The sequence below is a fragment of the Lycorma delicatula genome, chromosome 1 (assembly GCF_047948215.1).
Source record: "Lycorma delicatula isolate Av1 chromosome 1, ASM4794821v1, whole genome shotgun sequence".
In the NCBI taxonomy this organism is placed as follows: Eukaryota; Metazoa; Arthropoda; class Insecta; order Hemiptera; family Fulgoridae; genus Lycorma; species Lycorma delicatula.
Window position 1 is genome coordinate 372,691,584 of NC_134455.1, and position 27,955 is coordinate 372,719,538.

Here is a 27,955-nt window from a genome sequence, read left to right on the forward strand (position 1 = left end):
CCATACTATTTCACTCAACTTATATCAATACAAATATAATTAAAAGTAAAGGGATTTGTTTACTAAATCCATTGCATTAAAGATTATCTTCATAATCATTATTAACAATAAATTGGCAATTCTTAAGAAATAGTAAATACTATATAATTATTATTACAGTTGCTTTGTGATACAGAAGAATTGTGGTTCTTATCCAGTTAAAGATGTAGTTACTTTAAGCTGCACTTAAATACTTTCATTATCACTGTAAACTGGTCGCAGAGATTCAGCATTTAACACCACCTCAAGGATAATAAATTAGATACTAGACAAGATCAATTGTCAAACTGAACTACCTTTTAGTCTGTTTTGAATAGTATAAACATAACATAGAATAGAAAATCGTTCAATAATATTTTAAACATATGGGATTTTCAATAATTAAGAAATACGTTATGAATTGTTCAAAGGAAGACAAAACCTTTAACATTTATTTTAATTTATTTCAAGGCTTGTTTTTACATTTTAACTATTTTATAAAAAGATAATTTATGAATTAACAAGTTATACCCTATCACTTTTTTTTAATAAAATAATGACTGTGAATTTAAATAAATCAGTCTCAAATAATCATTAATTATTGTAGTTTTATTTTTAAAGAATTGAATTTAAAAAATTGTCTGCAGATAATTTAATTTATTTTACTGAGCTTTTTATTAACCAACAGTTGGTTGTGAAAACTGTGCAACTTGTTTCTGGCAGTTATAAAATCTTTGTTCATATATGGCATCTAAAGGACCTCTGCAGCCATATCCACCAAGTCTATGTATTTTAGCATAGTCACCACATTCAATTCTTCCATCACCATTGCAGTCCTAAAAATTAAGAAAATATGTAAATTACATTATTATAACAAATTTTAAAGATAAATGATTACATAGTATTAGATTTGATCTAATTCTCAGGTAAAGTTCAAACTTTGAGAAATGTTTGTTTGAGCTGCTAATCTCAACAATCTATCTTTAGAGTGTATAATATTTATAGGCCAGAAGCATGTGGAATTTTTATCTTGTCTTATTTTATTTTGTTAAATAAAATAAGGCTTAGTTATCTTAGCAGTTTGGTAGTTATCAGAGGTAAAAACCACTGTCAATATTTGGTGCAAAACACAAATTCACTATGTTTAATTTTTATTAATAAAAAAGTTGTAATTAATATATTGCAGCTGGTTTTTATTTTTTACAAACTAGGCACTTCAGCCATTCAAAATATACAAACATGGAAAGCAATATTTTAAATGAACAAACAGTTTAAATTGCATAATCACTTTCAGCGCTCCCAGCAATAGTTTGAAGAAGCTTAATTTGTGAAAGCATAGGACGGTATAAACTTCTATCTTAAAATGAACTGCAGCATAGTAATTTCTTTAAATTTTAATTTTGTTTCAATTTTAAAATGTTGTTACCATAAGCATAAAAATTCAGATATTCTTGATTTACTCTTTCATAACTATAAGAAAGTGACAAAAAAATTACAAATTCTATGCTAATCTTTTTTTGTAGCAGTTTTCATGAATAGCAAATTATATGGAAATAAAAACTTTATAAACTAATTCAGACAAAGAATCATGAGTAAAGTCACAATAGTATTTTTTTTGTAGTTAGTAGGCCTTAAATCTCATCCAGTCCACAAAATAAAAATATTACTATAATTAAAAAATAATTAGTAAAACTTCTCTAGCTACACACGTTATTAAAAAAAATAATAATAAAAAATTTCTGATGATCATTTTTTTTTTTAATGTTTGCAAGAGAATAGAAAGAAGAATAGAAAAAACCTAATCCTCCTTTATACAAGAATTTGTCAAAAAAATTTTTTTAATTCTAATAAAAACACTTGTATAAATTTTCAAAACTGACACTTTATATAAAAACACTATATAGCTATTTCGATTCCAATGGAATCACCTTCAGTAGTATAACATTAAAAAAATACTAAAATTTTTTAACATTAATAAACACTCATTATTTTTGAAACACAGAAAGAACATATAGCTTCTGCAAAGATCTACATGTTACTGAGAGCAAGGTTAAAAAGAAGTTGCTGGGAGATAGGTAAGTGTGGAGGGGTTTGTATATAAATTGGTAAAAACTGTTAAATAAGGAAGCGACATGATTACATTCGTTTAAATTTAGATAATACCAAAAGTAAACAATTATATTCAAACAAGTCGAGATAAATAATATTTATAACAATAATCAACTAAATTCTTGCTAGCACTTGTTTATTTTAAATCAATTTTTTTGTAAAGCCATCTAAACATTTTTTATCCAATAATTTACTTGTTATTGGTCGAGTTCTCTGTTTATGATATTTTATCCTTATACCAGCCTGCTTTTGATAATTTACTTTTTTCATCAATCCTTTGAAATTTTGGTGGTTTTTCTATAAAGTTTGTATCATGAAGAAAATTACGAGTAAAATAAAAGTGGAATTTGAAGAAGTACAGAGAATAAGAAAGTAAAATATAATGTACGAAAGTACAAATAATTGTTATAATAACAAAAACAATAATAATACAGAACTACATCTGCAATCAGAGTGATCTGCTGAAGTTGGTAGCAGCATTATAAAATGAAACTAAACATATAATTGTAGGTGCAAATACCTTTACATGATGGAACACCAAGGTAAAAGTTTTTTAAATTAGTAACATTTACATAATATTAACTCTTATTTACAATTTATGATTTTACACAACCATCATGATTCTACACTTTTTCACATATAACTCCATTTATAAGCCTAACCTTTGCTTCTGAGACATTCTTCCTACTATTTTAAGCATTGTGATTTAGTTTTATAATATTGCTAATAAATTACTTCAAACTATTCAAAATCAAACACAAATAATTCTGGTTTGTACTGAATTTTAACTTTAATTTTATTACTTAAATTTTATTACATTATTCTATTTGTTTAATAAAATAGATTATGAGGAAAATCTAATGTTTCAGAACTGTTACTAATTATGCAATGTTCTAAATAAAATAATAATTAGATCACAAATTACCTTCGAGTTGACTCTATTTAATGAAGCGTACATGATTATCATTGAAGTAATAAATAAAATGAACAATAATTAATGCTAGAAATAAAACGATTATTATATTCTTAAATATAAATTATGCTATAGATTACTTAAAAAAACAGTGAAGTTTCTTACTAACCTGTGCAAACCTGTTCATATAATTTGTCACCGCATTTCCAGCACATACTGGATCATTCACACAACGAGAATATGCTGTAAAATAAAAAATTAAAATTAGTATATCTATTTTTTAAATATTTTAAAAATAACTGAATGCTATATCATAACCTTAAAAAAATTCAAGCTTTTCCAGAGGATATCAATTTCAATCTTGTGTATTTAAATTGAATCTTCATGTTTTGAAATAAAAATTGGAATTGTTACTTTACCATCAAAATTAGTTCGGCAGAAAGCTATGTACTCATTTTCTAAAGTTTAGTAAATTACATGCAAAAATATACTGTTGTATTTCAGACATGATCAAAAACATTAAAAATTAATTGTAATGGATTAATGTTGTAATGCAGTGATTCCCAAACTCTGTGTTGTGGTGATTCAGGGGAGCCACAGCCTCTTCACAGAGGCATTGCAAAATTAATTTTGGTGATCTACAGAAAGTATTTTGGGTTTGGCCACTGGTATTTTTCCTCACTTCAAATTTTTATTTTCCAGGAAATATTCTGAATGTTAATAGGAATATTTCCTGAAATATTCTATCTGTTGCAGAATCATAATGTTCTAAATTATTGCAGTTTATCAACACACCCAGGATCCAAAATTTCTCTTTCTGTAAATATAAAGTAAAAAGATAAATATCAAGATGATTGTTATGTCTCACCAATCATAATTATATTTATACTTCACTTAAAACATAGTTATATTTACTTCATCCATTTTTTTCCCAAAAAATTTGGAATTTAATTTTCTATTGTTTCAACCTAAATAATTCCTACAGTACAAGTATCTGAACAGCCTTCATTGATAAACGAATATTCCTTAACATATTATTCCAAACATTTTTTTCTCAAATGTTTATTTTTCATCTACACATAAGAGGTGTGTGAGAAAAGTAATGAGACTGATTTTTTACTTACCAAAGTTTTTATTTTTTTCAAACGACAATATTATCCCCTTCAAAGTAGTTCCCTTGGACAGCTATACACCGGCGGAGTCGTTGTTCCCACTCCTGGTAGCAGCCACTGGAAGGCTGGCTCCTGGAAGGTCTTCACTCCTGAAAGGCTTCAACTGGTAGGGCTTTTAACTGGTTGATCACAGTCTTTTGAATATTCTCCAGAGTTTAAAAATGACGTCCTTTTAAGATATGTTTCAATTTCAGTGAAAGGAAAAAGTCACAAGCACTCAAATCAGATGAATAGGGGGGGTTGAGAAACCATAGAAATGCATTTTAAGGTCAAAAATTCCCTGATGGAAATGGCCGTATAACACAGGGCATTGTCATGATGCAATGTCTGATCTCACGCGAATCACTCTTTTCCTGAGCCTTTCAAGGACACCTTTGTAAAACACTTGGTTGACAGTTTGTCTTGGAGGAACAAATTCTTTATGCACGATACCCCTACTGTCAAAAATGCAAATCAGCATGATTTTGATATTTGACTCGACAATTTTTTTGGTCGAGGAGATGACGGAGTGTGCCACTCTTCGCTTTGCCGCTTTGTTTCAGGATCTTACTCCAATATACAGGATTCATCACCTGTGATCACACGATTGAAGAATTCTTGGTCATCATCAATCCTCTCAAGAACATCAATGCACACGTTTCTTCGATTGTCCTTCTGTCCCGTTGAGAGATTTTTCGACACCAATTTTGCACAAACCTTTCGAATGTCCAAATCGCCTGTCAAAATTTGTTGTACGGTGAAAGTGTTTAAATTTAACTGTTCACTCATCATCCTTATTGTTAAATGACAGTCTGATTTCACAAGAACCCTCACACACTCAACGTTTTTGTCAGATTTTGAAGTTAAAGGTCTCCCTGAGCGAGGTAGATCTTCAATGTGTTCTCGGCCTTTCAAAATGATTTGTACCAGCAGAAAACTTGTGCTCTTGATAAGCAATGTTCCACATAGGCCTGTTTCAACTGTTCAAAGGTCACACTCGTGGATTCCCCAAGTTTAACACCATACTTGATTGCACAACATTGCTCTAAATTCCGATGCTCCATTTTCTTAACACAAACAGAAACACAACTTCACTGATGGCGCTGTCAAAAATAATGTGTTGGCTGAATGGAGTTGAAACTCGTCCTGAGCATGTGGAAAAGATGAACAAACCGGTCTAGCATAGACCAGTAGACACAGCGTTGCCAGATCGCTCGCAGTGTTACCAATCTCATTACTTTTCTCACACACGTTGTATAAGATGCAACAAATAATCTAATTGCTACAAAATATCTGTTAGGAAGACAAGTAAATTTGTTTGGAAAGCTTGTTTTAAATAATACTTTATAGTAGTATTATTTAGATAGTTATTGATAAGAAGACTAGTCATTAGCTTTCTACCTTTTAAAATAAAAATAACTTTTCCTCTAAACAATGGAATCCACTACCCAAAACTAAACTAGAGTATTCTAAGTATTTTTCATTAATAATGTATACATTAGTAATTTTAAATTAGTAAAATAACAGCTTTTTGTTAATTTGAGGACATTCAAAAATTAATAAATTTTATTATACAAAAAGACAAAATTGATGTTGGACTACTGTATAGCCTGAGTGTGCAACACAACAGAGTAACAAATTTTCTGCTGCATATCAGTGATTATCTTTAGGATAGATTTTTCAATTAAAGATATTTTAAAGATCGAGGTAGCATTGTAGAGGATGATACAAAAGGGCCTGTCCTACCACAAGTAAATGATAACTGAATTAACCATATCAATAGTTAAAAAAAAGTTGAGTTCAGAACTTCCAACTTAAGAAAACATAAGAAGATTAATTTAATGAAAATGTTCACTTGATTAAATAAATAATGTTTTTACTAGTAATCCAGTGAGTCATGAACATTATAGAGGATTATTACATCTATAAGATACAATCCAAGCTTACAATCCAACCGTCAACCTCCCCATGCAAAGATTGACATTCAAGGCCAAGTTTGACAGTTTGCTAAGATATACTCATATTAATAGATTATTTTTTTCTGATGCCAAAATTGTTTTCTAATGTGCCATATATTGGAATATCTAATAAACTATTATGCATTCACTTTATTAAATAAAGTTTGTAGATGGTTTCATTCTCATACCATACTGATACCATAATTTTCATGTCTTTCATTACCATAATTTTCCAAACAACAAATATTCAGTATGGACTTGATGTAAGACTCTCATGTTTGGATATTTTATTTTGCTGAATGTCAACAGTGATATTTCCTACTGTATACACAACTTTTCAAATATGTGAAGGTCAGCAACATTGAAATGGATTGGGTTTATTTTTTTGAATAAAACAATACTTCACCTACATTGCAGTCACGTTTGACAGTTTTCTCCAGCTATTCTGAACAGTTAGGTTAGAAGAATTAAGTTGTCAGCATGTTGAAGTTAGACATCTCAATTAATGACTTTCAATGGGTAAACAAAGATTTATTATGATAAGAACTTGAAATAAAAAACTTTCAATAGTTCTTTGTAAGATATTATAAATTACTGTATTTATTAAATGAATAAAAATTTCATTTGTCCTAGCCTCTAAGTTCTGTATATATTTTTTTTAACTGAAAATGTAGTGCTTATTGGTAGAAATGATATCAGTTTCATCAGACATAAGTTTTCAAATGAATTGTTTAGTTCATATGTTAATTGCTATATCTTTTCTTTTTTCACTTTTAAGGATTTCTTTCTTCATTTGCAGACTATAGTATAATGTGACTTGTGTATAACACTATTAAATTGATTTGATTATATATTTTATTCCATTGGTCTACATATTTTGAGATGTCTTGCAGATATAGAAATTGTCAGTTATGCAACTTGCAATTAACAATAATTAATTAATAAGTAGAAAGTACAATAAAATAAATTTCCCTTGTACAAATTAGCAACATATACATCTTATTCTTAATGGTAGGAGCAATTTATAAAAAATTAAAATTAATTTAAAAAATACTGTACTATTTTACAGTGCTCTTCATCTAATAAATGATTTTTATAGTAGTTGTAATTTTCACGGAATTTATTATCATTTCCTTAACTGCAAATCAAAAGAACATATTATTGTATTTATAAGTATTTCTACATTAAACTTATATAATTAATTTCTTTTTTGTTGTATGTTCAATATTTTAATTTTAACTTGGTTCAGCATAATAAATTACCTCCAGGAGAATTGGGATCATCATTTAAAAGAATTGGTTTACCAGCATCAGCCCAGTAAGCCCATGTAATGCGAAATATACCACAAACATCACCTTCACATGTAAGACTTTTATTGCAATTTGAGATGGCTTCACAAATACAGCCTAGACAGATGTCTGTAACTGGTTCCACGTAAGATATTTGACCTGAAAAATACCAATTCAGCTATTAATATTTTAATATATATGAAAACATTCTTCCATATTTTTAAAAATCAGTAAAAATGGATTTCATTAATTATTTTTTTTTTTTTTGCTTATAAGTAAAATGAACAATCAAACTTTAAGATATTTGTTTAGACGAATGTCTTAGACTATCAAATGAATAAACCTAGGATTAATAATCATAGGGTTATTCTTCTTTTTTTTAGATACATTGCCTCACAACTGGCTGTTGACATAATGTTGTTTGATACTTCTAAAATGTAATGATAATATACCAATAGCAGTGAGTTTGGTTTACTATAGTTCTGGTTCATTATTTTATATATTATAAATGTTGATGATTTCTAGATCTAAATAAAGGAACAAAATTAAATTATCCCTAATCCAACTGTGATGTTAACATTTCTTGTTTTTTTTCCTCTGTTTTTCTTTTAAGAAAACTATAAAGAAAACATACTACAAAAAAGTCCCCTTAAAAATGTGTTTATAAACTAGCTCTTTTCTTAAATTACTGATTTAATCAGTAGAGAAATAAGTACAGCATGCATGTAATTTATAGTAATTAATTTCCACTCTATATAACCATGATTTTGGATTTTTTAATCCTAACTTCAAATTAATGAAGAGCAATCCCAGTAATTTTTAAATACTAAATTTTAGTTGAAAGCAAGTTTTATTTTCATTAGTACCTGTTTAAAAGATATTAGCAAAACCAAATAATAAATTAATTAGTATGAATAAATGTCTTTGTGTACTTTCAGTAACTTATTCAAAAATGTTTCTAACTATTTAATTAACATAATAAATACATTTTACTTTGTGTTAAAAAAGATCATTAGTAAAAAAAAAATTTTGTAAATGGTTAATAATATATTTTAGCATTCTCTTCTGTAATAAAAATTACTTCTGCATAGAACAAAAACATTCTGTGCATGCAAACATTTTTAAAAATGTTTTTCACAGAAGATACTTTTTAAAACAATGTAATATATAGACTAATGACATTGATTAGACAGGTTACAACATAAGACATTTTTTTTTTAATTTTTATACTTCATAATAAAATTTATTAGTTAATTAGTTTCATTTTATTTTTATTATTACTATCTCTGGCATATTTTCATAAAAAAATTTATTTTAATGAGGAAGATGGGTAGGATACCCATCATCATCATACCCATCATCATTTTATGTGTAGGATACCCATAATTTTATTTTAATGAGGAAGATGGATCAGACCAGCTGATTACGTATAACATATTACCACAAAATCTTGAACACCAAGGTTTTCAGAGACAAAGAAATTATACAAAACCATGGAATAGTAGTCTACCTTTAATGATAAAAGGAAATAATAGTTTCATTTTAATATTTCATAAAGACAATTTTCTCATCATATAACATCTTAGTGGATTTATTGGATTACAGTTAATTTTATCGCATACACTTTTTGTAGAAAAATATAATTTACCTAGTTTTTCCTATTAGTAGTTCTATCAAAGTGATCATACCTGACCTCATACAGAATCATCCTAAAATGGAATACTCATAGATATTTCCAGTTGTAGATTAGCAGTGCAATAGAACAAATACCGTATTTTCAACATATTAGAAAATGAGTATGGGGTGATTTCGCATTCACCTACTGAAAACAAGAAATGTTAAGTGATGAATACTTTATCTATACTGGACTTTACTGTGTTGGGAATGTCTGAACAAGAACATTAGAGCATTAAATTTTGTTCTGCAGAAGCGGGGACAGATAGGAGGAGGATATCCTATCGCCTACCAAGGTGAGAGCTGATGCTGAATTTACCAGGTGTGGTACCATTGGAAGTGCTGTTGATTTCACTGAATAGTGAAATTGTGATGAAATTGACATGTGATTGAAAAAATTTATGAGAGCTAAACAAAAGCCACTTAGTGTCAGGTAGGGATTAATGTAAGCTTATTTGTTGTTAGTTTGGCTTACTGTCAATCACATAGAGAAACTCACAAAGTGTGCCATTATTTACTAAATTGGGGAAATTCTGTTTCATGAATTTCTTGGTAGAATGATCAGGGATTACTCTTTAACCTTTCCCTCTCTTTGTGTAGAACGATTGGGAAGCTCAGAGTAAATATGATTGCACAAGTACAGAAATCATTCATTTTTATATTCTTGGCAAGTTTTTTATGAACCCCTCCATCAAAAGAAAAATATTGAAAAATGGTAATCCCTCAACATAGTAGCCAGTTACTTTTAATAAAAAGTTCCTCTGATTGTGTTTAATTTTTACTGACTAAAAATAAAATTTTACAGTTGCATATCTCTAGAATAGGTACTGTAATTATTAAATAATGCGTCTAAATTGAAAAGCATTATTATTTTCTCTATTTTTATTATGACCTTGATTTCATTGCAGTGTATTTATAGAGCGCATATAAATTGATTGCAGAAAGGAAGATTAAAAGAATTAAATGAATCTATCTGGTGATGAATTCAGAAATAAGACACATGATCGAACTAGCTTTCATTTAAAGAAAAAAATTATATATTTTGAAGTTGAAAATGTCTAACTGTATTATCCAAATATATTTTTTTATAGAATTTCGCATATAAACAATAAACTACTACAAATGAACAAAAATGAATGAACTTTCCAAGTAAAAAACTCAATGGAAAATTGCCTTCACTTTTGAATTCCAGTTGATCTTATTTCTGGATCTTCATTTTTAAATAGATTTTAGACAAGTGTACAAAGTGACTTGGTTTTGAAACATACTCTAGAACAATTAATCCTTTAATTGCTGAAATAATTTTCTGAAAAAAGAAAAATTATCTCATTTTTTTGTAATATTAGATAAGTATGTATTGCATTTTTGTAACTGGTAATTTTGCAGAATAATAACGTGATATTAATGGTAAAACAGTCAAGAAAAAAATCAAAAACTGGTACAGCTCAGAATGATTAAAATAAGAAAAAGCGCTAGAATAAGTAATAATTTGTTCATATTATGAAGCCAATTTGGTGATTTAAAAATGAATAGGACTATATATAAGTTAGTATGAAAAACATGTAATTGGCGAAGTATCTTTAGAGTAGAATCCCCAAAAAAGTAGAAACAGGTTACATGCCCTACCTGAGCTACTCAGATAACTGTGATTAGATAGAAATTCAAGAGGGGCGGTCACTGACATGGAAAGGAGCGAAGCAGGAAGTATATTCTGTGCCGGATTACTTTTCAACTCACATTATGAAAGAGAGAATAGAATAATTGAAAAAAGAATTTAAGAATGGATAAATAATCCAAAAATAAATAAGATTAAAGTGTTAGGTTTGTTTATGATATTGTACTTTTACTTGAAACCATACATTAATTAAAATAAATACCCAATGGTTCAGATTCATTGATAGAAAAAAAAATTAAATAGAACTTTTTGAAAATAAATAAATAAGATTAGAACAAAGCCATGAAAGTGATAGAGAAATTAAGTAAGATACCAGTAAGTAAACTATTAAGACCAGAATTGTAGTTTTATTATTTAAGCAATCAAGTTACAAAAGGTAAATGTGTAAGGAATGCATCAAAAATAGATTAGCACAAAGAAGAAGAAACTTTATGATGTGTTGAAATTTACTGGTATCATAGATTTAAGATTTAGAAAGAAATGTTTAATAGTACTATAATTGTACAAGTGTCTGTAGTATTGAAACATTGGCAATAAAAAAAGCCTGGAAGGCTAGTTTCAAACCAATATTAAAAATCGAAATATATATTTCAATCTTATGTATTGTTTACCACATTTCCATATAATCATTAGCATTAATTTGTTTGTCATTCATTCACTGCATTATTAAAAATGATCTTTTGAACTGATGTACTTTGTTAGATTACTGTCAGAACTCAAGCTAGTATTTTGTAAAATATCTGATTTGTTTTTGTAAATAAGAATAAAATACAAAATTTATGTAAAATAATTGCATTGTCAATTATTATAAGTCAACAACATAATTGTAAATTTCATACTTATTTTGTATAATTAGTGATAAATAATTTTTGTTTTTTTATATTGTTACAAATGTATGACTTCATTACCATTAAAATAGTACTTATTAAATATCTTTTGTCACACTATTCATTACACTGTAATCTCACAAAAGGATTTTTTTGAAGTATGTTTTGTAACTCTGCTTGAATTTTATACTTACTTAAAATGGATTTTTTTTTCACAAACTGGTTAAAAATAGTTTTATATTATTTTTCCCACAATTATTCTATAGAAATAATATTTGATTATTTTTATCGATCTACCTTCAGAGATAATTTTGAATAAATTTAGGTAGACAAGAGATAGTTTTGAATTTGAGTAGCATTTTGTTTGTTCATTTATGTCTCTGCGAGTCAGAACAACTGTTCTGAATTTCATGAATTATATATTAAACGAGTGTCCCAAAAATACATATGATACTAGAGTATCATAAAGAACATTTCAGAGAAAAGGGATCAAAATGTATTACTATCAGAAATACAGATGGAAAACATTAATAGAGTAAAGAAAGCTTAATTGATGCCAGAACTGTAATTTATGGGGGCTATAATGTGGAAGGTTACAACAATATCTAAAAACTAAAAATTTTAGAAACTGACAAGTGCGGTATCAAATAAAAGCACTTAAAAATTACAACCATTAGGTTAAGGATTCTATATTCTGTTGCAATATCATCCATAGAAAATACTTCAGTTGAAAATGCGTATGTTATTAGATATAATGAAGAAAATAATTTTTTAAATAAATTTGAAAACGATGTCTTTGGTAGCAAAGCTGGTAGATAGAATACTTGGCTACTCTATCAAAGATCTTTGGTTCAGTTCCTGGTTATGGTCTGGAAAATTGATAATGTGAACCCTTCCAACATAGTCACTAATTAACTTAATTGTTGACTAATAAAAAAATTAAATTTAAAGACAACATAATAAATCAATGAAAATTAACATAAAAATGTTATTAAAAGTAATTAATAAATTTTCAGTCAGAAAATACAAATCAATGAAAATTCATTACAACAGATAATCTTAAAAATTGGTAATAAAAAAAAGGAACAAAAAGACACATTTAATAAATTAAGTTAATAAATATTATTTAAATGTAGATTTCAAAATATTTGAAATTTTTAAATATTAGATTTTTTTAATAATAATATTTAATCATTTTGAAGCCACATCACAATAATTTCTTATGAAATTATTTCACAATCCATATTCCATTACAAAATGCTGATAACATGAATGTGGGACCAAAAGTCTATAATTGTGCACATGCAGTAATAACTTCAAGTTTTAAATTATGGTCACCATGCTAACATGATATAACTACATGTAATATGGGTTTAGAACTCCTGATTTCCCTTCAAAATCTAATCTTTTGTAGAACAGCCTAAAATAATTCGGTTATTAGTTTAGTTTCTCAAAAACTATCATCATCCATCAACTGCATAGGTTGTAGGAGTTTCTTGGTACTGTCCTAGAAAGAAACATTAAGCTAACTGTATGTTCTTCAATGTTAGCCAAGCTTTTGCAACTTTTGCATTAATGTTTTATTATCAGAATTCAAATTCTTGACCTGGAAACAACAATATTGTTATTTTGTTTGTCAGCTTTCTGTCATTAATTAGTTTTATAAGTTTCACAAGGTGGTAGTGCTTAGTCTGACTGTCTTTCCTGTTTGCAGGAGTACCACAAGCTCAATTTTCACTCCATTCTTTTAACATATTAATTTCACATATGTTTTTCTATCCCATAACAACGGTCTCCTACGCAGACGATACTGTTATTTTATCCAATTCAGTTTCCCTTATAAGATCACCTTAAATTTACAAAACCAGCTTAATTATCTTGAACCCGATAAAAATTGGCATACTTTCTGACATCAAAATTATGCATGTGTTTATGGGACAGCCATGTCTCAAACGATCAGAGTGAAATATTTTGTGAATTGCACTCTGATAAATGACTGACTTGGACTGAACATGTCACCACAATAAGTAATTTTTTTTGAAAATAAACTACTTCTTGATTTTCAGGTCTTCAAAACTTCCACTTCATCTGAAACTCTAGGTTTATTTGCGATTTTTAAATTCAGTTAGGTATAAGATAGCAAAAATTTACTGAAATTAAAAAATATCTCAAATAAAACATTTTAAACCGAAACCATTAAGGCAAATTACTAGTATATCTTTGTATAACATGTAACAAATTCTATATTTCACTGTAATTTACGGATCATGTGCATAAAGATCCAATCATGAATTTTATTGTTTATACTGCATTTTAGGGATAAGATTTCTAGCAAGTCCCGATGAATTATTATATAATTTAACATTTTTAATGACAACTTCATACTGAAATAAGACTAAGTTAGGAAAAAAAAATTATCAAAGAATAAAGAAACATGCCCTCCATTTTTTTTTTTTCACTTATTATGAATAAAATAATTGAAACTCTTCGGAAAAGATATATTTGCAACTAATATCCATGTAATTTTAGTTGTATATCAGAGAAAACTGACAGTTTGAGATGAGCAAGGAACGAAAGCTGGTCCTAGTTATCGTACATAATGCTGTGGCCCTGAACATTTTAAATTGATGTGATTAAAGGAGTAAGTAGGTTTTCTTTGTAGTACTGTAGGAACAACCATTATATAATTAAATAAAAAAATACAGATAATATTAACTTGCAGCCTTTTAATTTACGATTTTGTAATAATTGTCACAATTACTTGTAATAATAATACTACGAAGTGTTAATTCTGTATTTTATTACTAACATGAAAAGTATTATTATTTCTTCAATGTAGTTTATTTTTTGTTTGAAAGAAAATCATTACTTTATTATCATAACTAAATATAGAAATTCAAATATTAATTTTAGTAAGAGCCGTCATTCAGTCTCTCCTTCTTAATTTAATAGCTTATTTTGTAAATATTTTGCGTGCTTTGTTTTTTTTATACGTAATATTAAACTGAATTTTAAGTTATAAAATCCCAGCTTTATAGCCTCTAAATGGTTGTACATGAACAGTGATAAGCTAACACAGAATTTATCAAGATAATGGCATAAAAGTTGATTTTATTGTGACAGCAGGTTTTTTGAGCAATACTCTAATTTTAATAGCTGGGTCTCTACTTTGTGAAATAGTTCATGTAATTTTTTTTTTTTTGTTATACTGTTTTAATTACAAACTCTTCCTAAATAACGAAACTTTAAGTAAATTGTATAAAATAATAATGACATAAAAGAGTGGTAATGCGTGATATCTCCCAAGTCAGTACAATAAAAGTCTGAACAAAGAATAACACAATTAAAAGTACAATGGATAAAATATAACTAATAATCCACATAAAGTGCGTAACAAAGAACACATAAATCAACAAGTAATTAGATCAAGATCTAATATAGGTTAGGCTTGTAAACCTAACCTATGTACTTTGAACTAAACCGGTCAAATTTCTTCACGAATAGATGGCATCCCTAGGTAATCGTAGATTTTCTCGTTCTTCCCAAACCAATGGTGCCTAGCACATATACTCATATACAGCACTTTGTTCTGGAACCTTTGAATGATGTCGATTGCTTGCTGTACCCCGAAGTTGTATCCCGTAGGCCCATATTGTGTTTAAAAACTCCTTATACAAAAACATTTTGTTTCTTAAAGACAAGACAGACCTCAGGCTTAATATTTAATTGCTTTCTCTTCTTTCTCACGTGATTTTTCCTTGTTAAGCGGAGGTCTAAATGAAGTACTAGTTGTGTGTCCGAATGAGGGATGTGAAAGTTGACGTAATGTGATCAATAAAAATCGCTTAGAAATGTTATGTTAATTTTGGTAATCATTAATAATTTTAGGAAAACGAATTATAAATAAGGTGGAAGTATTGAAAAGAGTACCGATCAGAAATCAGTAAAATTGTTTAAATCACTTCCTATTCCTTAAAAAAGGAATTAGATAATTTTACTTAAGACCCAAACTGATAAATCATTGTAAATTTATAAAATAAAACTTGGGTAGCTTCCATCGATCGTAAATGACTAAAATTCAATCAGAATGAAGCTTCCATAGACAAAAATTTATATACTAGATTTATTCGTTAATTTATTTTTATTTATTTTATTGTAAAATAAAAATCGCCTTTAACACATATTGAATGATCTTTAAAAACCTTGAGCTGATTCTTTCATCGTTAATAATGTAATATGAATTGCAAAAGGTGACTGAAGATTTGATTCCATAATACATTTAATGTAGATATTTATGTAGGTATTTAATGTAGTATTATACATTAATTACGTAACACTTGAATATGCTCCAACTGCTACAGTTCAAATCGATAGCATTGTTTTTTTTTCACAAGTAAATGACAAGTTTATTATGAAAAATCCATAATATTATTTTTTTCTGATAACTTCTATTGTTTTTAATTCTATTTTGAAAATAATTCAGTAAACCGTTGATCCTTAATATTTTTATATTAGATAAATTTATAAAATGAAAAGAAGCGTGTAGGCCTACAAGTACACAATTTTCATTATTTATTATTTCACAGATACAAATTTTATTTCTTTTTGATTTCATATAGGTTTCATGAACAATGTTTATTAAAACTTTAATTAAACATGAACTGAAAATGTTTCATTAACGAATGGCAGAGCCGTCTTAGTTGAAAGGACGTATTTATCATTTACATATTCAAAAGGAATGGATGTCTTGTATTATTATGATTCCCGAGATAAGCGTAAAAGTCTGCTATTTAAACTTATTGTATGCGTAATCTTGAAACTACACAAATCGATTTTGATATACGATATTTTTTTGTAAGCAATGTGTGAAAAACATTGAAAGTTTTTCATTTTTGTTAAACATCACAACTTTACTACTACAACTTGATAAAACAATGATAAAAGTTGAAAATCAGATAATAGAAAATAATACATATATATTTTTTTTAAAGGAATACTTTTTTAAAACTAAGTTCTGCTTAAAAAATTAATTTTTATGAATTATAATGTACACTAAACATCATAATTTTGCCTTTGCTAATAATCTTGTTATAATTTCAAATGATTTTAATATAATCAAAATTAAATAATAGAAACCTTAAAGGAAATAGAGAAAGAATAGATCTTGAAATATTATCTTAAGAAAATACTGCATGCATGATCCACAATAAAAAGAGTTCAGAAATTTAGTAACAATGTATGGTAAAATAAAAATAGTTAAAAAATTTTAATACCTAGAGAAATATAAAACAACGGTATAAAAAAACTAAACCTAGAACGCATAGCAAAGAAAATGGAATTAGAATATATTTAATAAGAAATTTTATAATAAAAAAGACCATATCTCTAAGATATAATACCTATAAGAAAAAAAAAATACATCAATAAAACGTGAATGTTTTTATATCCAAAATCAATAACGATAGAAAATAGATCAAGGATGGAAAAAGGATGGAAAAAGGATCTTTAAAAAAGAAAGGAAAGATAATAAAAATATTCAGAGGACAAATGAAGAGCTATATAAAAAATTTGAAAAAATTGCACACTCAATACGAAAAAGGATGTTATGCTTATTTGGAAATTTAAAAAGAATGAGTGAAAACAGACCAAGAAAATATTAAATTACTTCCTAAATCTTACCAGCAAGCCTAATCGGTTTATAAAGAAAAAAACTAAAAGAACCAGACAAAAGGAAGAAGATATTTATTTATGATAGAGAAATATTTAAAAATAAAAACAAAATTTACAGAGTTAAAACAAAATCCAAGAACAAAAACGAGTTCAAAATGAAACTATGAAAAAATATAAACTAAACACCAAACCAAAAAATATAATTGATGAGGATGAGGGACAGCTCCGTACGGAGCTGCCGTTCGGCCGTGCTTGCACGCGGGTGGACCGTGGTCATGAAGTGCGGGGACTCTCGAGCCCCTGAGCTAAAATACTGAGTCCCAGCAGGGCCGTCCCTCCGGGGATGTCCCCGTTAGAGGCGAAGCACAAAGGACCGAGTCCCAGTTGCTGAGTGATGGAGGCCGGGAATGGCATAGCCGGTCCTGGCGTTTTCCTCGTCTGGCGACTGGAGGCAAAAGCACCTCCCGGAACCGTGTTCAAGCTTAATTGGGGGTCTGGTTCCTCATTGGCTACATTGAAAGGAGAATTACTGCCGTCCAAAAAAGTCACTACTCAAGTTATCCCAACAATCTGGTGTTAAATACACATCTTACCGTAAAATTCTTCATGAATTAAAATTGAAACCATACCTCATCACAACTGTGCAACAACTGAAGGAGACAGACAAAACTAAACGACTTGAGTGTTGCAACTGGCTTCTCGAAAACATTGTTGATGGACAGGTAGACCCGATGTCGTATTTCATGTCAGACGAGACATGGTTTCATTTATCCGGCCATGTTAATTCTCAGAACACCAGGTATTGGATGGCGAGGAATCCTCATGAGATATTCGAGGGTTCACTTCACGATGAGAAAATTGGTGTTTGGTATCCCGTTTCCGGTAATCGCATAGCAGGACCAATATTTTTCGACCGGACTGTCAATACACAACTTTACCTCACAATTTTAAAAGAATTCTATGCGAAATTAACTGATAATGAAAAAGAATATAGCTTCTTCCAACAAAGTGTCACACATCAAACGTTTCACTGAATCGCGTTGATGCAGCTTTCACAAATGAACGAGCTGTCAGCAGAGGACGGTGGCCAGCACGTGTCCTAAACTTTAGGGAACACTTTTTAAGCAGCCTTTTAAGCTACGTGAGGGAGAGAGTTTATGCATCTACTCCCCACAATATTGATGAACTGAAGGTAAACATTCAACGAGAAATCAACACAATTGACAACAAAGTTTTACGTCAGACGATTCTCAATATGATCAGTTGAGCACATAAGTGCATCGACTGATGCACTTATGTGCTACTAAGGTAGTCATTTTGAATATCTTTTGTAACAATAAGGTTACATTTAAATTACGTTTTATGTTTTTCTTATTTAAGTTATCCGTATCATTCATAAAAGTTCATTCCAACATAACCTTGGCCGGCCTCCGTGGCACGAGTGGTAACGTCTCGGCTTTTCACCCGGAGGTCCTGGGATCGAATCCCGGTCAGGCATGGCATTTTTCACACACGCTACAAAGCATTTATCTCATCCTCTGAGGAAAAAATTGCTTAACTGCCGACCCGGAGGTTAAACAAAAACAAAAAAACCTACCGATTCTACAGTAATTACGTTATGGGTTCGGTTTCATGTTGCTCATTCTGTATATTACTTGGTCGTTAGTGTATAGCATTCTGTTTAATTTGCATACCCACTATTACTAATATATCTTTTTTTATATGTTTCTATAATAATCTCAGTTCATTAAAAAAATAAAATCTATAATTCTTAAAATAATAACAGATAATAATATAAATAGAATAGGGATAATATTCGTAAAGTTTTTTTTTTGTGAAATCATAAATGTAAAATTAATTTATTTTCATAATATGGCACAAACTAATACATAATGTTATAATATGTCTTCATATTTACTTTTTTTTAATTTCTGGATTTTTTTCTTTTACAGCTTGTTTTCCTAGTTTGTTTGGGTTTAGAAGTTATGGATGGGCGTAATATTTATAATCAACCTACCATAGATTATTAGCACACAAGATCATGAATAATTACCCATTAAATAATCACAGACTATTAAAATATTACAATCGCCCCTTAACGGTTCTAGAATTTATAAATATTATACAGCTAGTAATCGCTTTGATCTAGAATTATTCTAAATAAGCATAAAATTATGTAAGGCTAAGACACTACAATAACATAAAGCCGTAATTACACGTTTGTTCAATCCTGTAACCAGCCTTGATCATCGCTACAGGATCTGAGCTCAAGGTTATATATTTAGCTATTTAGTGGTAATTTCAATCTTATGTAAATGAAATTTTTTTTCCTATAACTAAATCCATGTCTACTAGTTAGTTTGTTTTTGTTAATGCTTAACAAACTTAAAAGGAATTAGTACTTATTTAAATTTATAATCTAAATTTAACTTGTTCAATCATTGAGCTATTTTTTATTATTATTCGTTTTCTTAAATATTCTGATAGTTTTCTTAACAAAATTATGAGTCATTTTTATCTATATTTTATAAATTTGTTCCCTTAAATTGAGATCGCAAATCTATTTACGAAACTATGTAATAAGTTTAAGGGCAACTATACTCTAAAATTAAATACCGGTAGGAAAATGAACTGAAGTTACCTTTTCACATCACAATGATCCGCGGTTGATTAGCGCTCCGCGAAAATATGTTGGTATCTGATTGCCTCCCTTCATAGTCTTATGCTACCCTCTTGTAAAAAAAATTTCAGAAAATTACAGTATATTAAAGAGATTTAACAGATTATGACAAAAAAACTGTTACGATTGGATATTTTTTATGCCTGCAACAACAAAAAAATTGAAACAGTACAAAAATTACGACAATTTAATTGCAGAATCTTTTTGCGCATTTCTACCGCGTTTTTTTATTAGCGAATTTTTTTTTCTTTGTGTTTATAAAACATAGTTTTCTGATTTTAAAAGTAATACTTTCAAGCAAATCGGTTGAAAATTGGGCAAAATATGATGAAAAACCCGTGTCATAAATCACAGATTAGTAACATATATTAGTATAAGTGAAAGTAGATTCAGAAAACTACGTTTTATAAAATTCCCACCACAAAAGGCTATTCAGATTGACAAAAAAAAACATTTTTACTGTATACTGTTATTCATTACGAATCGATATGTGTTACATGTTTACCGATATCATTTGTCAGAAAAGATATTTATAGACCTCAAGTAAAAGTGACGTATATTTCAAGTAAAAGTGACGTATCACTTTCTTGTGGACACGATAACTGTCGTACTTTTGTGCCAATTACTTTCAAATTTATACATAAAATATAACGAACCAAAATCTCGGTCGAGTTTGTTAATGAACAAATTTGGACCATGGGGATGGAAATGGAAGGGGGGATTTTTCGAAAATACAAAATATCGCCTTAAATTTCTTATTAAGTAAAATATCGAATTCGTTGAACGTTCCTAAAATTCGTTTAAGGTTCCTATTATTTTTTTATATAAGGGCCTAAAACTTATCTAAGTAAAGTTTTTTGTTATCACCAACCATTGGCCCAGGGGGTGGAAAAAATGGAGTTTCGAAGACAAAAACAAATCATACCTCCCTTAATAGGCACAGTATCGAATCGGTTTAAACTGGTCGTTAGTCCTCTAAACATTATCTGAAACAATTTTTGATATGACCAACCCTTACGGCAAGGGATGGCCAAAATGTTGCTGGAATTGTAAGAAGATGGGGCTTATATTCTAAACATGTGAAACTTTTTTCACATGCAACCATTGTTGTATTGAGTATATTTGAAAATTTTCTTAACTTTAAGATGGAAATTATTTTATTCCCTACTTAGCACCGGTGAAATCTACCTCCGCCTTCCGGTGTGCCGAAAGGGATTTTTTTTCTTCGTAGCTCATTTAGTTGTAGCCTACTGGGTTGGTCTAATGGCGAACTCGATATGCAAATCAACTGATTTCCAAGTCGAGAATTCTAAGTTTCAAATCCTAGTAAAGGCAATTACTTTTATACGGATTTAAATAATATATCATGGATACCTGTATTCTTCGGTGGTTTGGTTTCAATTAACCACATATCTCAGGAATGGTCGACCTGAGACGATACTTCATTTACATTCATACATATTCATCCTCATGATGGAATACCTTACGGTGGTTCTGAAGGCTAAACAGAAAAAAGAGAGCTCATTCAATCGTATTTGAATTTTACGAGTTTTTGATAACAGTTGATCTTTAGTTCTGATTGTACCCTTCTACATAGTTCACTAGTTCAACTTGAGTTAATAACTTTACTGTCTAGGGCAAAAATATTTTTCTTTAACCAAACACCGGCGATATTCAGACTTATATTTCAGTGATATATTTACATCAGACTTATATTCCTATTTATTGTGTAAATCTACAGTTCATTTACAAAACGTTGTTAACGTAAAAGATTTGCGATTAGCATTCGCTTGTAAACTAAAATTTCACAATTTAGTTATTAAAACAAGCCAAATATTGGGCTGTGTTTTTTTGAAGATGTGCTCGGTATTTAAGGATGAGAAAACGTTGTCGTATTCTTTTTGTATATAAGATTCTTCTGCGTTCAAGTTTCCATTGCGGTTCGATAATCTAAAAAACCCGTACAATATGATAGACACCGATAATTTGGAACGTCTACGAAAGAAACTCAAAACACCTGAACTTTGTACTGTGAAAAATACAAACGTGTATGTTCCTTTGATTTCCCTTCGAGGAAGTACAGCATGTATATTCGGTCGAAAGCTTTGTCTGGAGGAGGAAGATGTTCTTCCATTTAGGTTTTTATATTCAACCTTGTGGTGGGCAGGGTGAATGCTCTTGATTTCTTCGGTAATTTGAGTTTCTTGTTCTCACTTTACTTAGTCGTGGAAATTTTTATTCCTTTATGAAACGTTTAAGCACGACCGGTCATTAATTCTCTTCATGGAATAGAATCCAAGGTTATTCAACAGGCAAAGTAAGTTTGGATCCCTTTCATTTTTCACATAAATATTATAAAGCTAGGTGATGCTGATCAAACAGATAGGTTAAGTTTAATAATTCTTTAAACCATGCCATGTATTACGACTACCTTCATTTTTATATTAATTCTTTTTTTTTGTTATTGAGTTTTTTACTTATTTAATAATTTTTTTTTTATTACATAATAATAATGCTGATATATCTGCAACCTATCGTTAATAATTTCTTTGTATCATGGAGATATATTTAGCTCCGCCTGTAGAATAGAATTTTTTTTAATTTACATATTCACGAAGAGAGAATTAAAAATAAAAGAATTAGAATGTTTAAGTAACAGTTAATGAAATCATCATTATAGAATTTAATTAAAGATCACATAAACTTTTTTTAAGTAAAGAAAAAAGATTACTTATCGGATTTTCCGTGTTTAGTTATTATAATTTAGATTATTAAAATCCTGTAGCCTCATTGAATATATATATATTTGAAAAAAAAACAACGTGGATATTTTAAAATATATATTAAAAATTTTAAAGCATCATAGATTAATTCATTTATTTGAATTAAGAAAAGCGTAATGAAAATAAATACTGCTTCATAATAGTGAAAATCATAAACTAAATAATCTCAGAAAAGTAATACAGTTAAAAGTAATTAGTTTATCTGCGGTTTACGTGTAAAAATGAACATAGGAAAATTGTATGAGCTCACTGGGCTGTCAAGTGGTTAACTCATCATCGCAAGTCAGATGATTTTGAAGTCGAGAATTCTAAGGTTCAAATCCTAATAAAGACAGTTACTTTTATACGGATTTAAATACTACATCGTGGATACCGGTGTTCTTTGGTGGTTAGGTTTCAATTAACTTTCTTTTTCCTGTTTAGCCTCCGGTAACTACCGTTCAGATAATACTTCAGAGGATGAATGAGAAGGATATGTATGAGTGTAAATAAAGTGTAGTCTTGTACATTCTCAGTTTGACCATTCCTGAGATGTGTAGTTAATTGAAACCCAACCATCAAGGAACACCGGTATCCACGATCTAGTATTCAAATCCGTGTAAATATAACTGACTTTACTAGGATTTGAACGCTGGAACTCTCGACCTCCAAATCAGCTGATTTGGGAAGACACGTTTACCACTAGACCAACCCGGTGGGTGGTTTCAATTAACTACACATCTCAGGAATAGTCGACCGTTTTTGTTTTAGCTGTTTCTTTACCCGCCCTGGGCTGGATTCACCGTGAAGTATAGCACAGCCCAGGGGATTGTCCACTCTAACGGATCGTTTCAGTGCCTGCCTCTAACCCCTAGAGCAAGTTATTCAGGCCCGACTATGTCGTACCTGAACCCAATCTAGGGGCTGGGATTCGGTCTTGATGCCTTACCTCCAATGTGAGTATCCCACAAAGAGGGCCCACACAGGGTCTCGGTCTTTTAACAGCCGCCTACCTCTAACCGGGTCCCCTGAGGTGGCCCCAGCCGGGTCTCGGTCTTAACACCTCGAGGGTGACGAAGTCCTTATATCTCATCGTCCTGTCTTATATCTTTCGCCCATCTCGGCAAGCCCGGACAAATGAAAACTTCACAGGGGGCTGTCCATCACCGCCTCCCTATCTCTTCGTTACTGTCTTTGTGCTGTAGTATCGTTGTTATATATTCTGATACAGACCTGAATTTGTCGACTCCAGATAACATTGTCGATACAATTGTGTCTACATCGAGGGGTCCAGTTAGTTAGTTGCAGATGCCTCTTTCAACCATCCACCGTCGACACCTAAGCACAACATCTTCAGGGGAGTCATAGTCTTCACAATATAGGCACTCGAGAGTGATAGCCCTCCTCTTCCCGAAAAGATATGATCTGTATACCCCGTGCCCCGTTAAAAACTAGGTTAGCCAGAAATTGAGTTGGCCAAATTTGCGGTCAATCCATGGTGATAGGTAACAGTGTTCTAATTACTTTCTTTCTTTTTATGTTTAGCCTCCGGAACCACCGTAAGATATTACTTCAGAGGATGATATGTATGAATGTAAATGAAGTGTAGCCTTGTACAGTCTCAGGTCGACCATTCCTGAGACGTGTGGTTAACTGAAACCGATTCACCAAAGAACACCAGTATCCACGATCTATAATTCAAATCCGTATATAATTCAAAAGTAACTACTAGGATTTGAATGTTAGAAATCTCGATTTCGAAATCAGCTGATTTACGATGACGAGTTCACCACTAGACCAACCCGGTGAATTAGTGTTCTAATTATTAAATCATATTAGCTGTCTACTGTACAGATATTATAATAGTTTAAGAAGTTTGAAATTTAACTTAGAAAACTTAAATTAGCTGAGACACTGGAAACTACTTGACAATTACAAAATAAAAAATTGTGATCTCAAAATATTTGGCTTTTATTAAAAAAAAAACAAAAACAAATCTAACATTGGGTTGTATATATCGTAAAAAACAGTCATAATTATTGAATCTGATATCAAATGAAACAATTAAATATGGAAATAACAAAAATTATATTTTTATTATGAGTAGTTATTTAGTTTTTATACTCGTATTATTAAATAAAAAGTTTAAAATAAAATTATATTTTGTTTTATTCTCCTTTCACGGGATTTTCTGGGTTCGAATTCCCCGATCAATTCTCATATCGTTTTTCATATACTAAAAACTTCATTTATTATTATGAAAATCTAATTCAGTCTGTTGCTGAAAAATAAAATAAAAATAATTTTTTATAAAAAAAAAGGGTAAAAATCTTTTATTAAAACTTTTATTTTTTGTAAATAAAAGTTACCAATCGTTTATGATTTTTCGTCTTTTACTAATTTTTTATGTTAGCTTGGTTTTATAAGCTGAATTTAAAAAAAAATTTTGAAGTGTCTTAAAAGCTTTTATTTTAACTTGATGTAAACTTTTAATATTCATTGATTTTGAATATCTAACAAATTTATACTTATATTTATTTTTTACAAAAAAAATATAAAAAATAATACTTTCATATAATAATAATAAAAATACAAAAACAAAACTGATACATACAAACAAGGTGTTAAAACCAAAGCTTAGCCCAAGAGAAGGAGCTTAGTAAAACATCTTACAATTGAGCATGAATTTCTTAAGGTAAGCAGTCTTCATTATTTATGTAATGAGTGTAATTTTTATAAACATAAGATAAAAAATAAAACCTAACAGTATAAGACTTATGTGTACAATGAAAATAAAAAAATTCCACAATTTATATACACTATTAATATCGAAGTCATGAGCTATATTTTCGTTATTTTTTATACGACGGCTCAAAAAGGAATGTAATGTATTTAGGGTGTTTGTTCCACCGTATCAGCTAAACCGCTGAACCGAGTTAGATGTATGATCCCGCGTTGGAATGCTTACGTTACCGGAAGTCCCAAAGGCTATATAAATATGTTGTTTTTTTGGCAGTCGTGTATTTTAGGTGGATTTAATAAAAAAGCTACCTATTGTAATGGGTACCATGATTCGACTTCCAGAAAATTTCGACATATCCTCGCGTTTCACATCCCTCAGACCCCAAAACCACCGTCAGTTATATATATATATATATATATATATATATATATATATGTAAACTTCAGTTTTTTATAGACACGATAACTGCTGTAATTTTCCGCCAATCATTTTCAAATTTATACATAAAATATAACGACCCAAACTCGGTCGAGTTCGTTAATGGACAAAATCGGAACATGGGGGTGGAAATAGGAGAGCTATTTTGAAAAAACAAAATATCGCTATAACTTTCTTATTAAGTAAAATATCGAATTCTTTTAAAGTTCCTACTATTCTTTAGATAAGGGCCTAAAATTATCTAAGTAAATTTTTTTGATATCACCAACCAATGGGGTTTCGAAGATATAAAAAATCATACCTCCTTAATAGACACAGTATCGAATCGATTTAAAGTGGTAGTTAGTCCTCTAAACATTACCTAAAACTTTTATCTGAAACGATTTTTGATATGACCAATCCTTACGGCAAGGGATGACCAAAATCTTGCTGGAATTGTAAGAAGATGGGGCTTCTATGTTAAACATGTGAAACGTTTTTAACATGCAACCATTTTCATATTGAGTAAATTTGAAGTTTTTCTTAACTTTAAGGTGGAAATCTTTTTTATCCCACAGTTAACACCGGTGAAATCTACCTCCGCCTTCTGAAAGGGATTTTTTAATTTTTAACAGATTTAAGACTTGTTTTAACATAATATAGTATTAAAATGTTCTACACTAATACTTCATGAAACTAACTTCAATAAAGCCGACTACTAAGTATTAAAGGACCCCGTTTATAGGTATTCTTAGTAGACAAACAAATAATAGTTATTTATAAATATCTATTATTTCTGAATGTCTATATTAAATTAAGATATAGTTTATCTATTTTGTCATGTTTAGATTTTTCATTCGAAAAATTGTTTGCAGTTTGCATAATTTTTTTTTTCATTTTTTTACAGTTTTTCATTAGTACTCATGAACAGAAAAGAATAAGTAATATTTTCATAATTAATTTTACAGAAGTTTATAGACAAAAGGTTTTGTAAAACTAGCGTGATCAATATTACAACAATTGAAAAAAAATATTGTCATTTCAAAAACGTTGTTAAAAATAATACATTGTATAATTATTTTTTACTTAAATGATAGATATTCAAGCAAGAAAATAGAACACTAGTTTCTGAAAACAGAGATAGCGTTTCGTCTTTGTGAGATACTGACCTAAGGTTAAATCTGAGCCAACATCCAAGCTCCATTATAAACGGATGGACTGTTTAGTAGTAACTGAATAGATATCTATTATTTAGGCAGTTACGTCTGAACAACAAATAGACTTTTAGTGTTTACGTTACAATTTATCTATAATTATTGTTTCTTGGTTATTATTTGTTTTATTTTAAAATTATAATAGTTGTTATTCCACTGTATAAAAATATTATAGGTAAAAAATTAAAAGAATATTTCTGTTGTTTTACGCGCAAGTACTAAAGAAAGAGAAACTTTTATCTTCCTAAAATTTACCTCTCTCCACCAAATACAAAAAAAAATAGAAAAAAAACCACAAGATTCGTGGATCCAAAGGTTAAAGAACCCTGAACTTAGTAATCAACAAACATAGAACATTACTACTCACTCTTGTTTATCAGTTAATTTTTATTTATATGAAAGTTAAATTAAATACTCGATTTTAGTGACATCTTTTCTAAATAGTGTTTAGATCAGAACACAAGTTATCACAGTAACAAAACAAAATAAAACATTATATAATTTATTCTGATTTAAATTATATATATATATATATATATATATATATATATATATATACAGATGCTAAGATATTTTATATTAATTTAAAAAAATTAAAATCAAGATTTTTATTTGCACATTTTTATATATTTCTTATAAAAACAACTTTTTATTTATTTTTAAAAATGTAATAATTATACAAACAATGGATCACATACCGCTGACGAATCGTTCAGTAAGAAATCCGAAGATAAATATTAACGCTAGAAAACAACGCATCTCTATTGTTATCAACACTGCACTAGTAAGTAAACTGACTAGAGAGTCTTCTGCAGCAGTTCTTATAATGGCAACGTGACGTCATATGTATCTTCG

At 29.3% G+C, this 27,955-nt stretch overlaps 1 protein-coding gene across 1 annotated transcript; it reads right to left on the reverse strand.

Moving 5' to 3' along the window:
• Window positions 1-461: 461 nt before the first annotated feature.
• On the reverse strand, window positions 462-27,955 carry LOC142317275 (invertebrate-type lysozyme 3-like). Its single transcript, XM_075353688.1, has 4 exons — window positions 27,799-27,955; window positions 7,412-7,597; window positions 3,210-3,283; window positions 462-854 (listed from the first exon to the last, which is right to left on the reverse strand). Exons 1-4 carry the CDS (start codon window positions 27,857-27,859, stop codon window positions 696-698), a joined length of 480 nt encoding a protein of 159 aa, XP_075209803.1. The 5' UTR covers window positions 27,860-27,955; the 3' UTR covers window positions 462-695.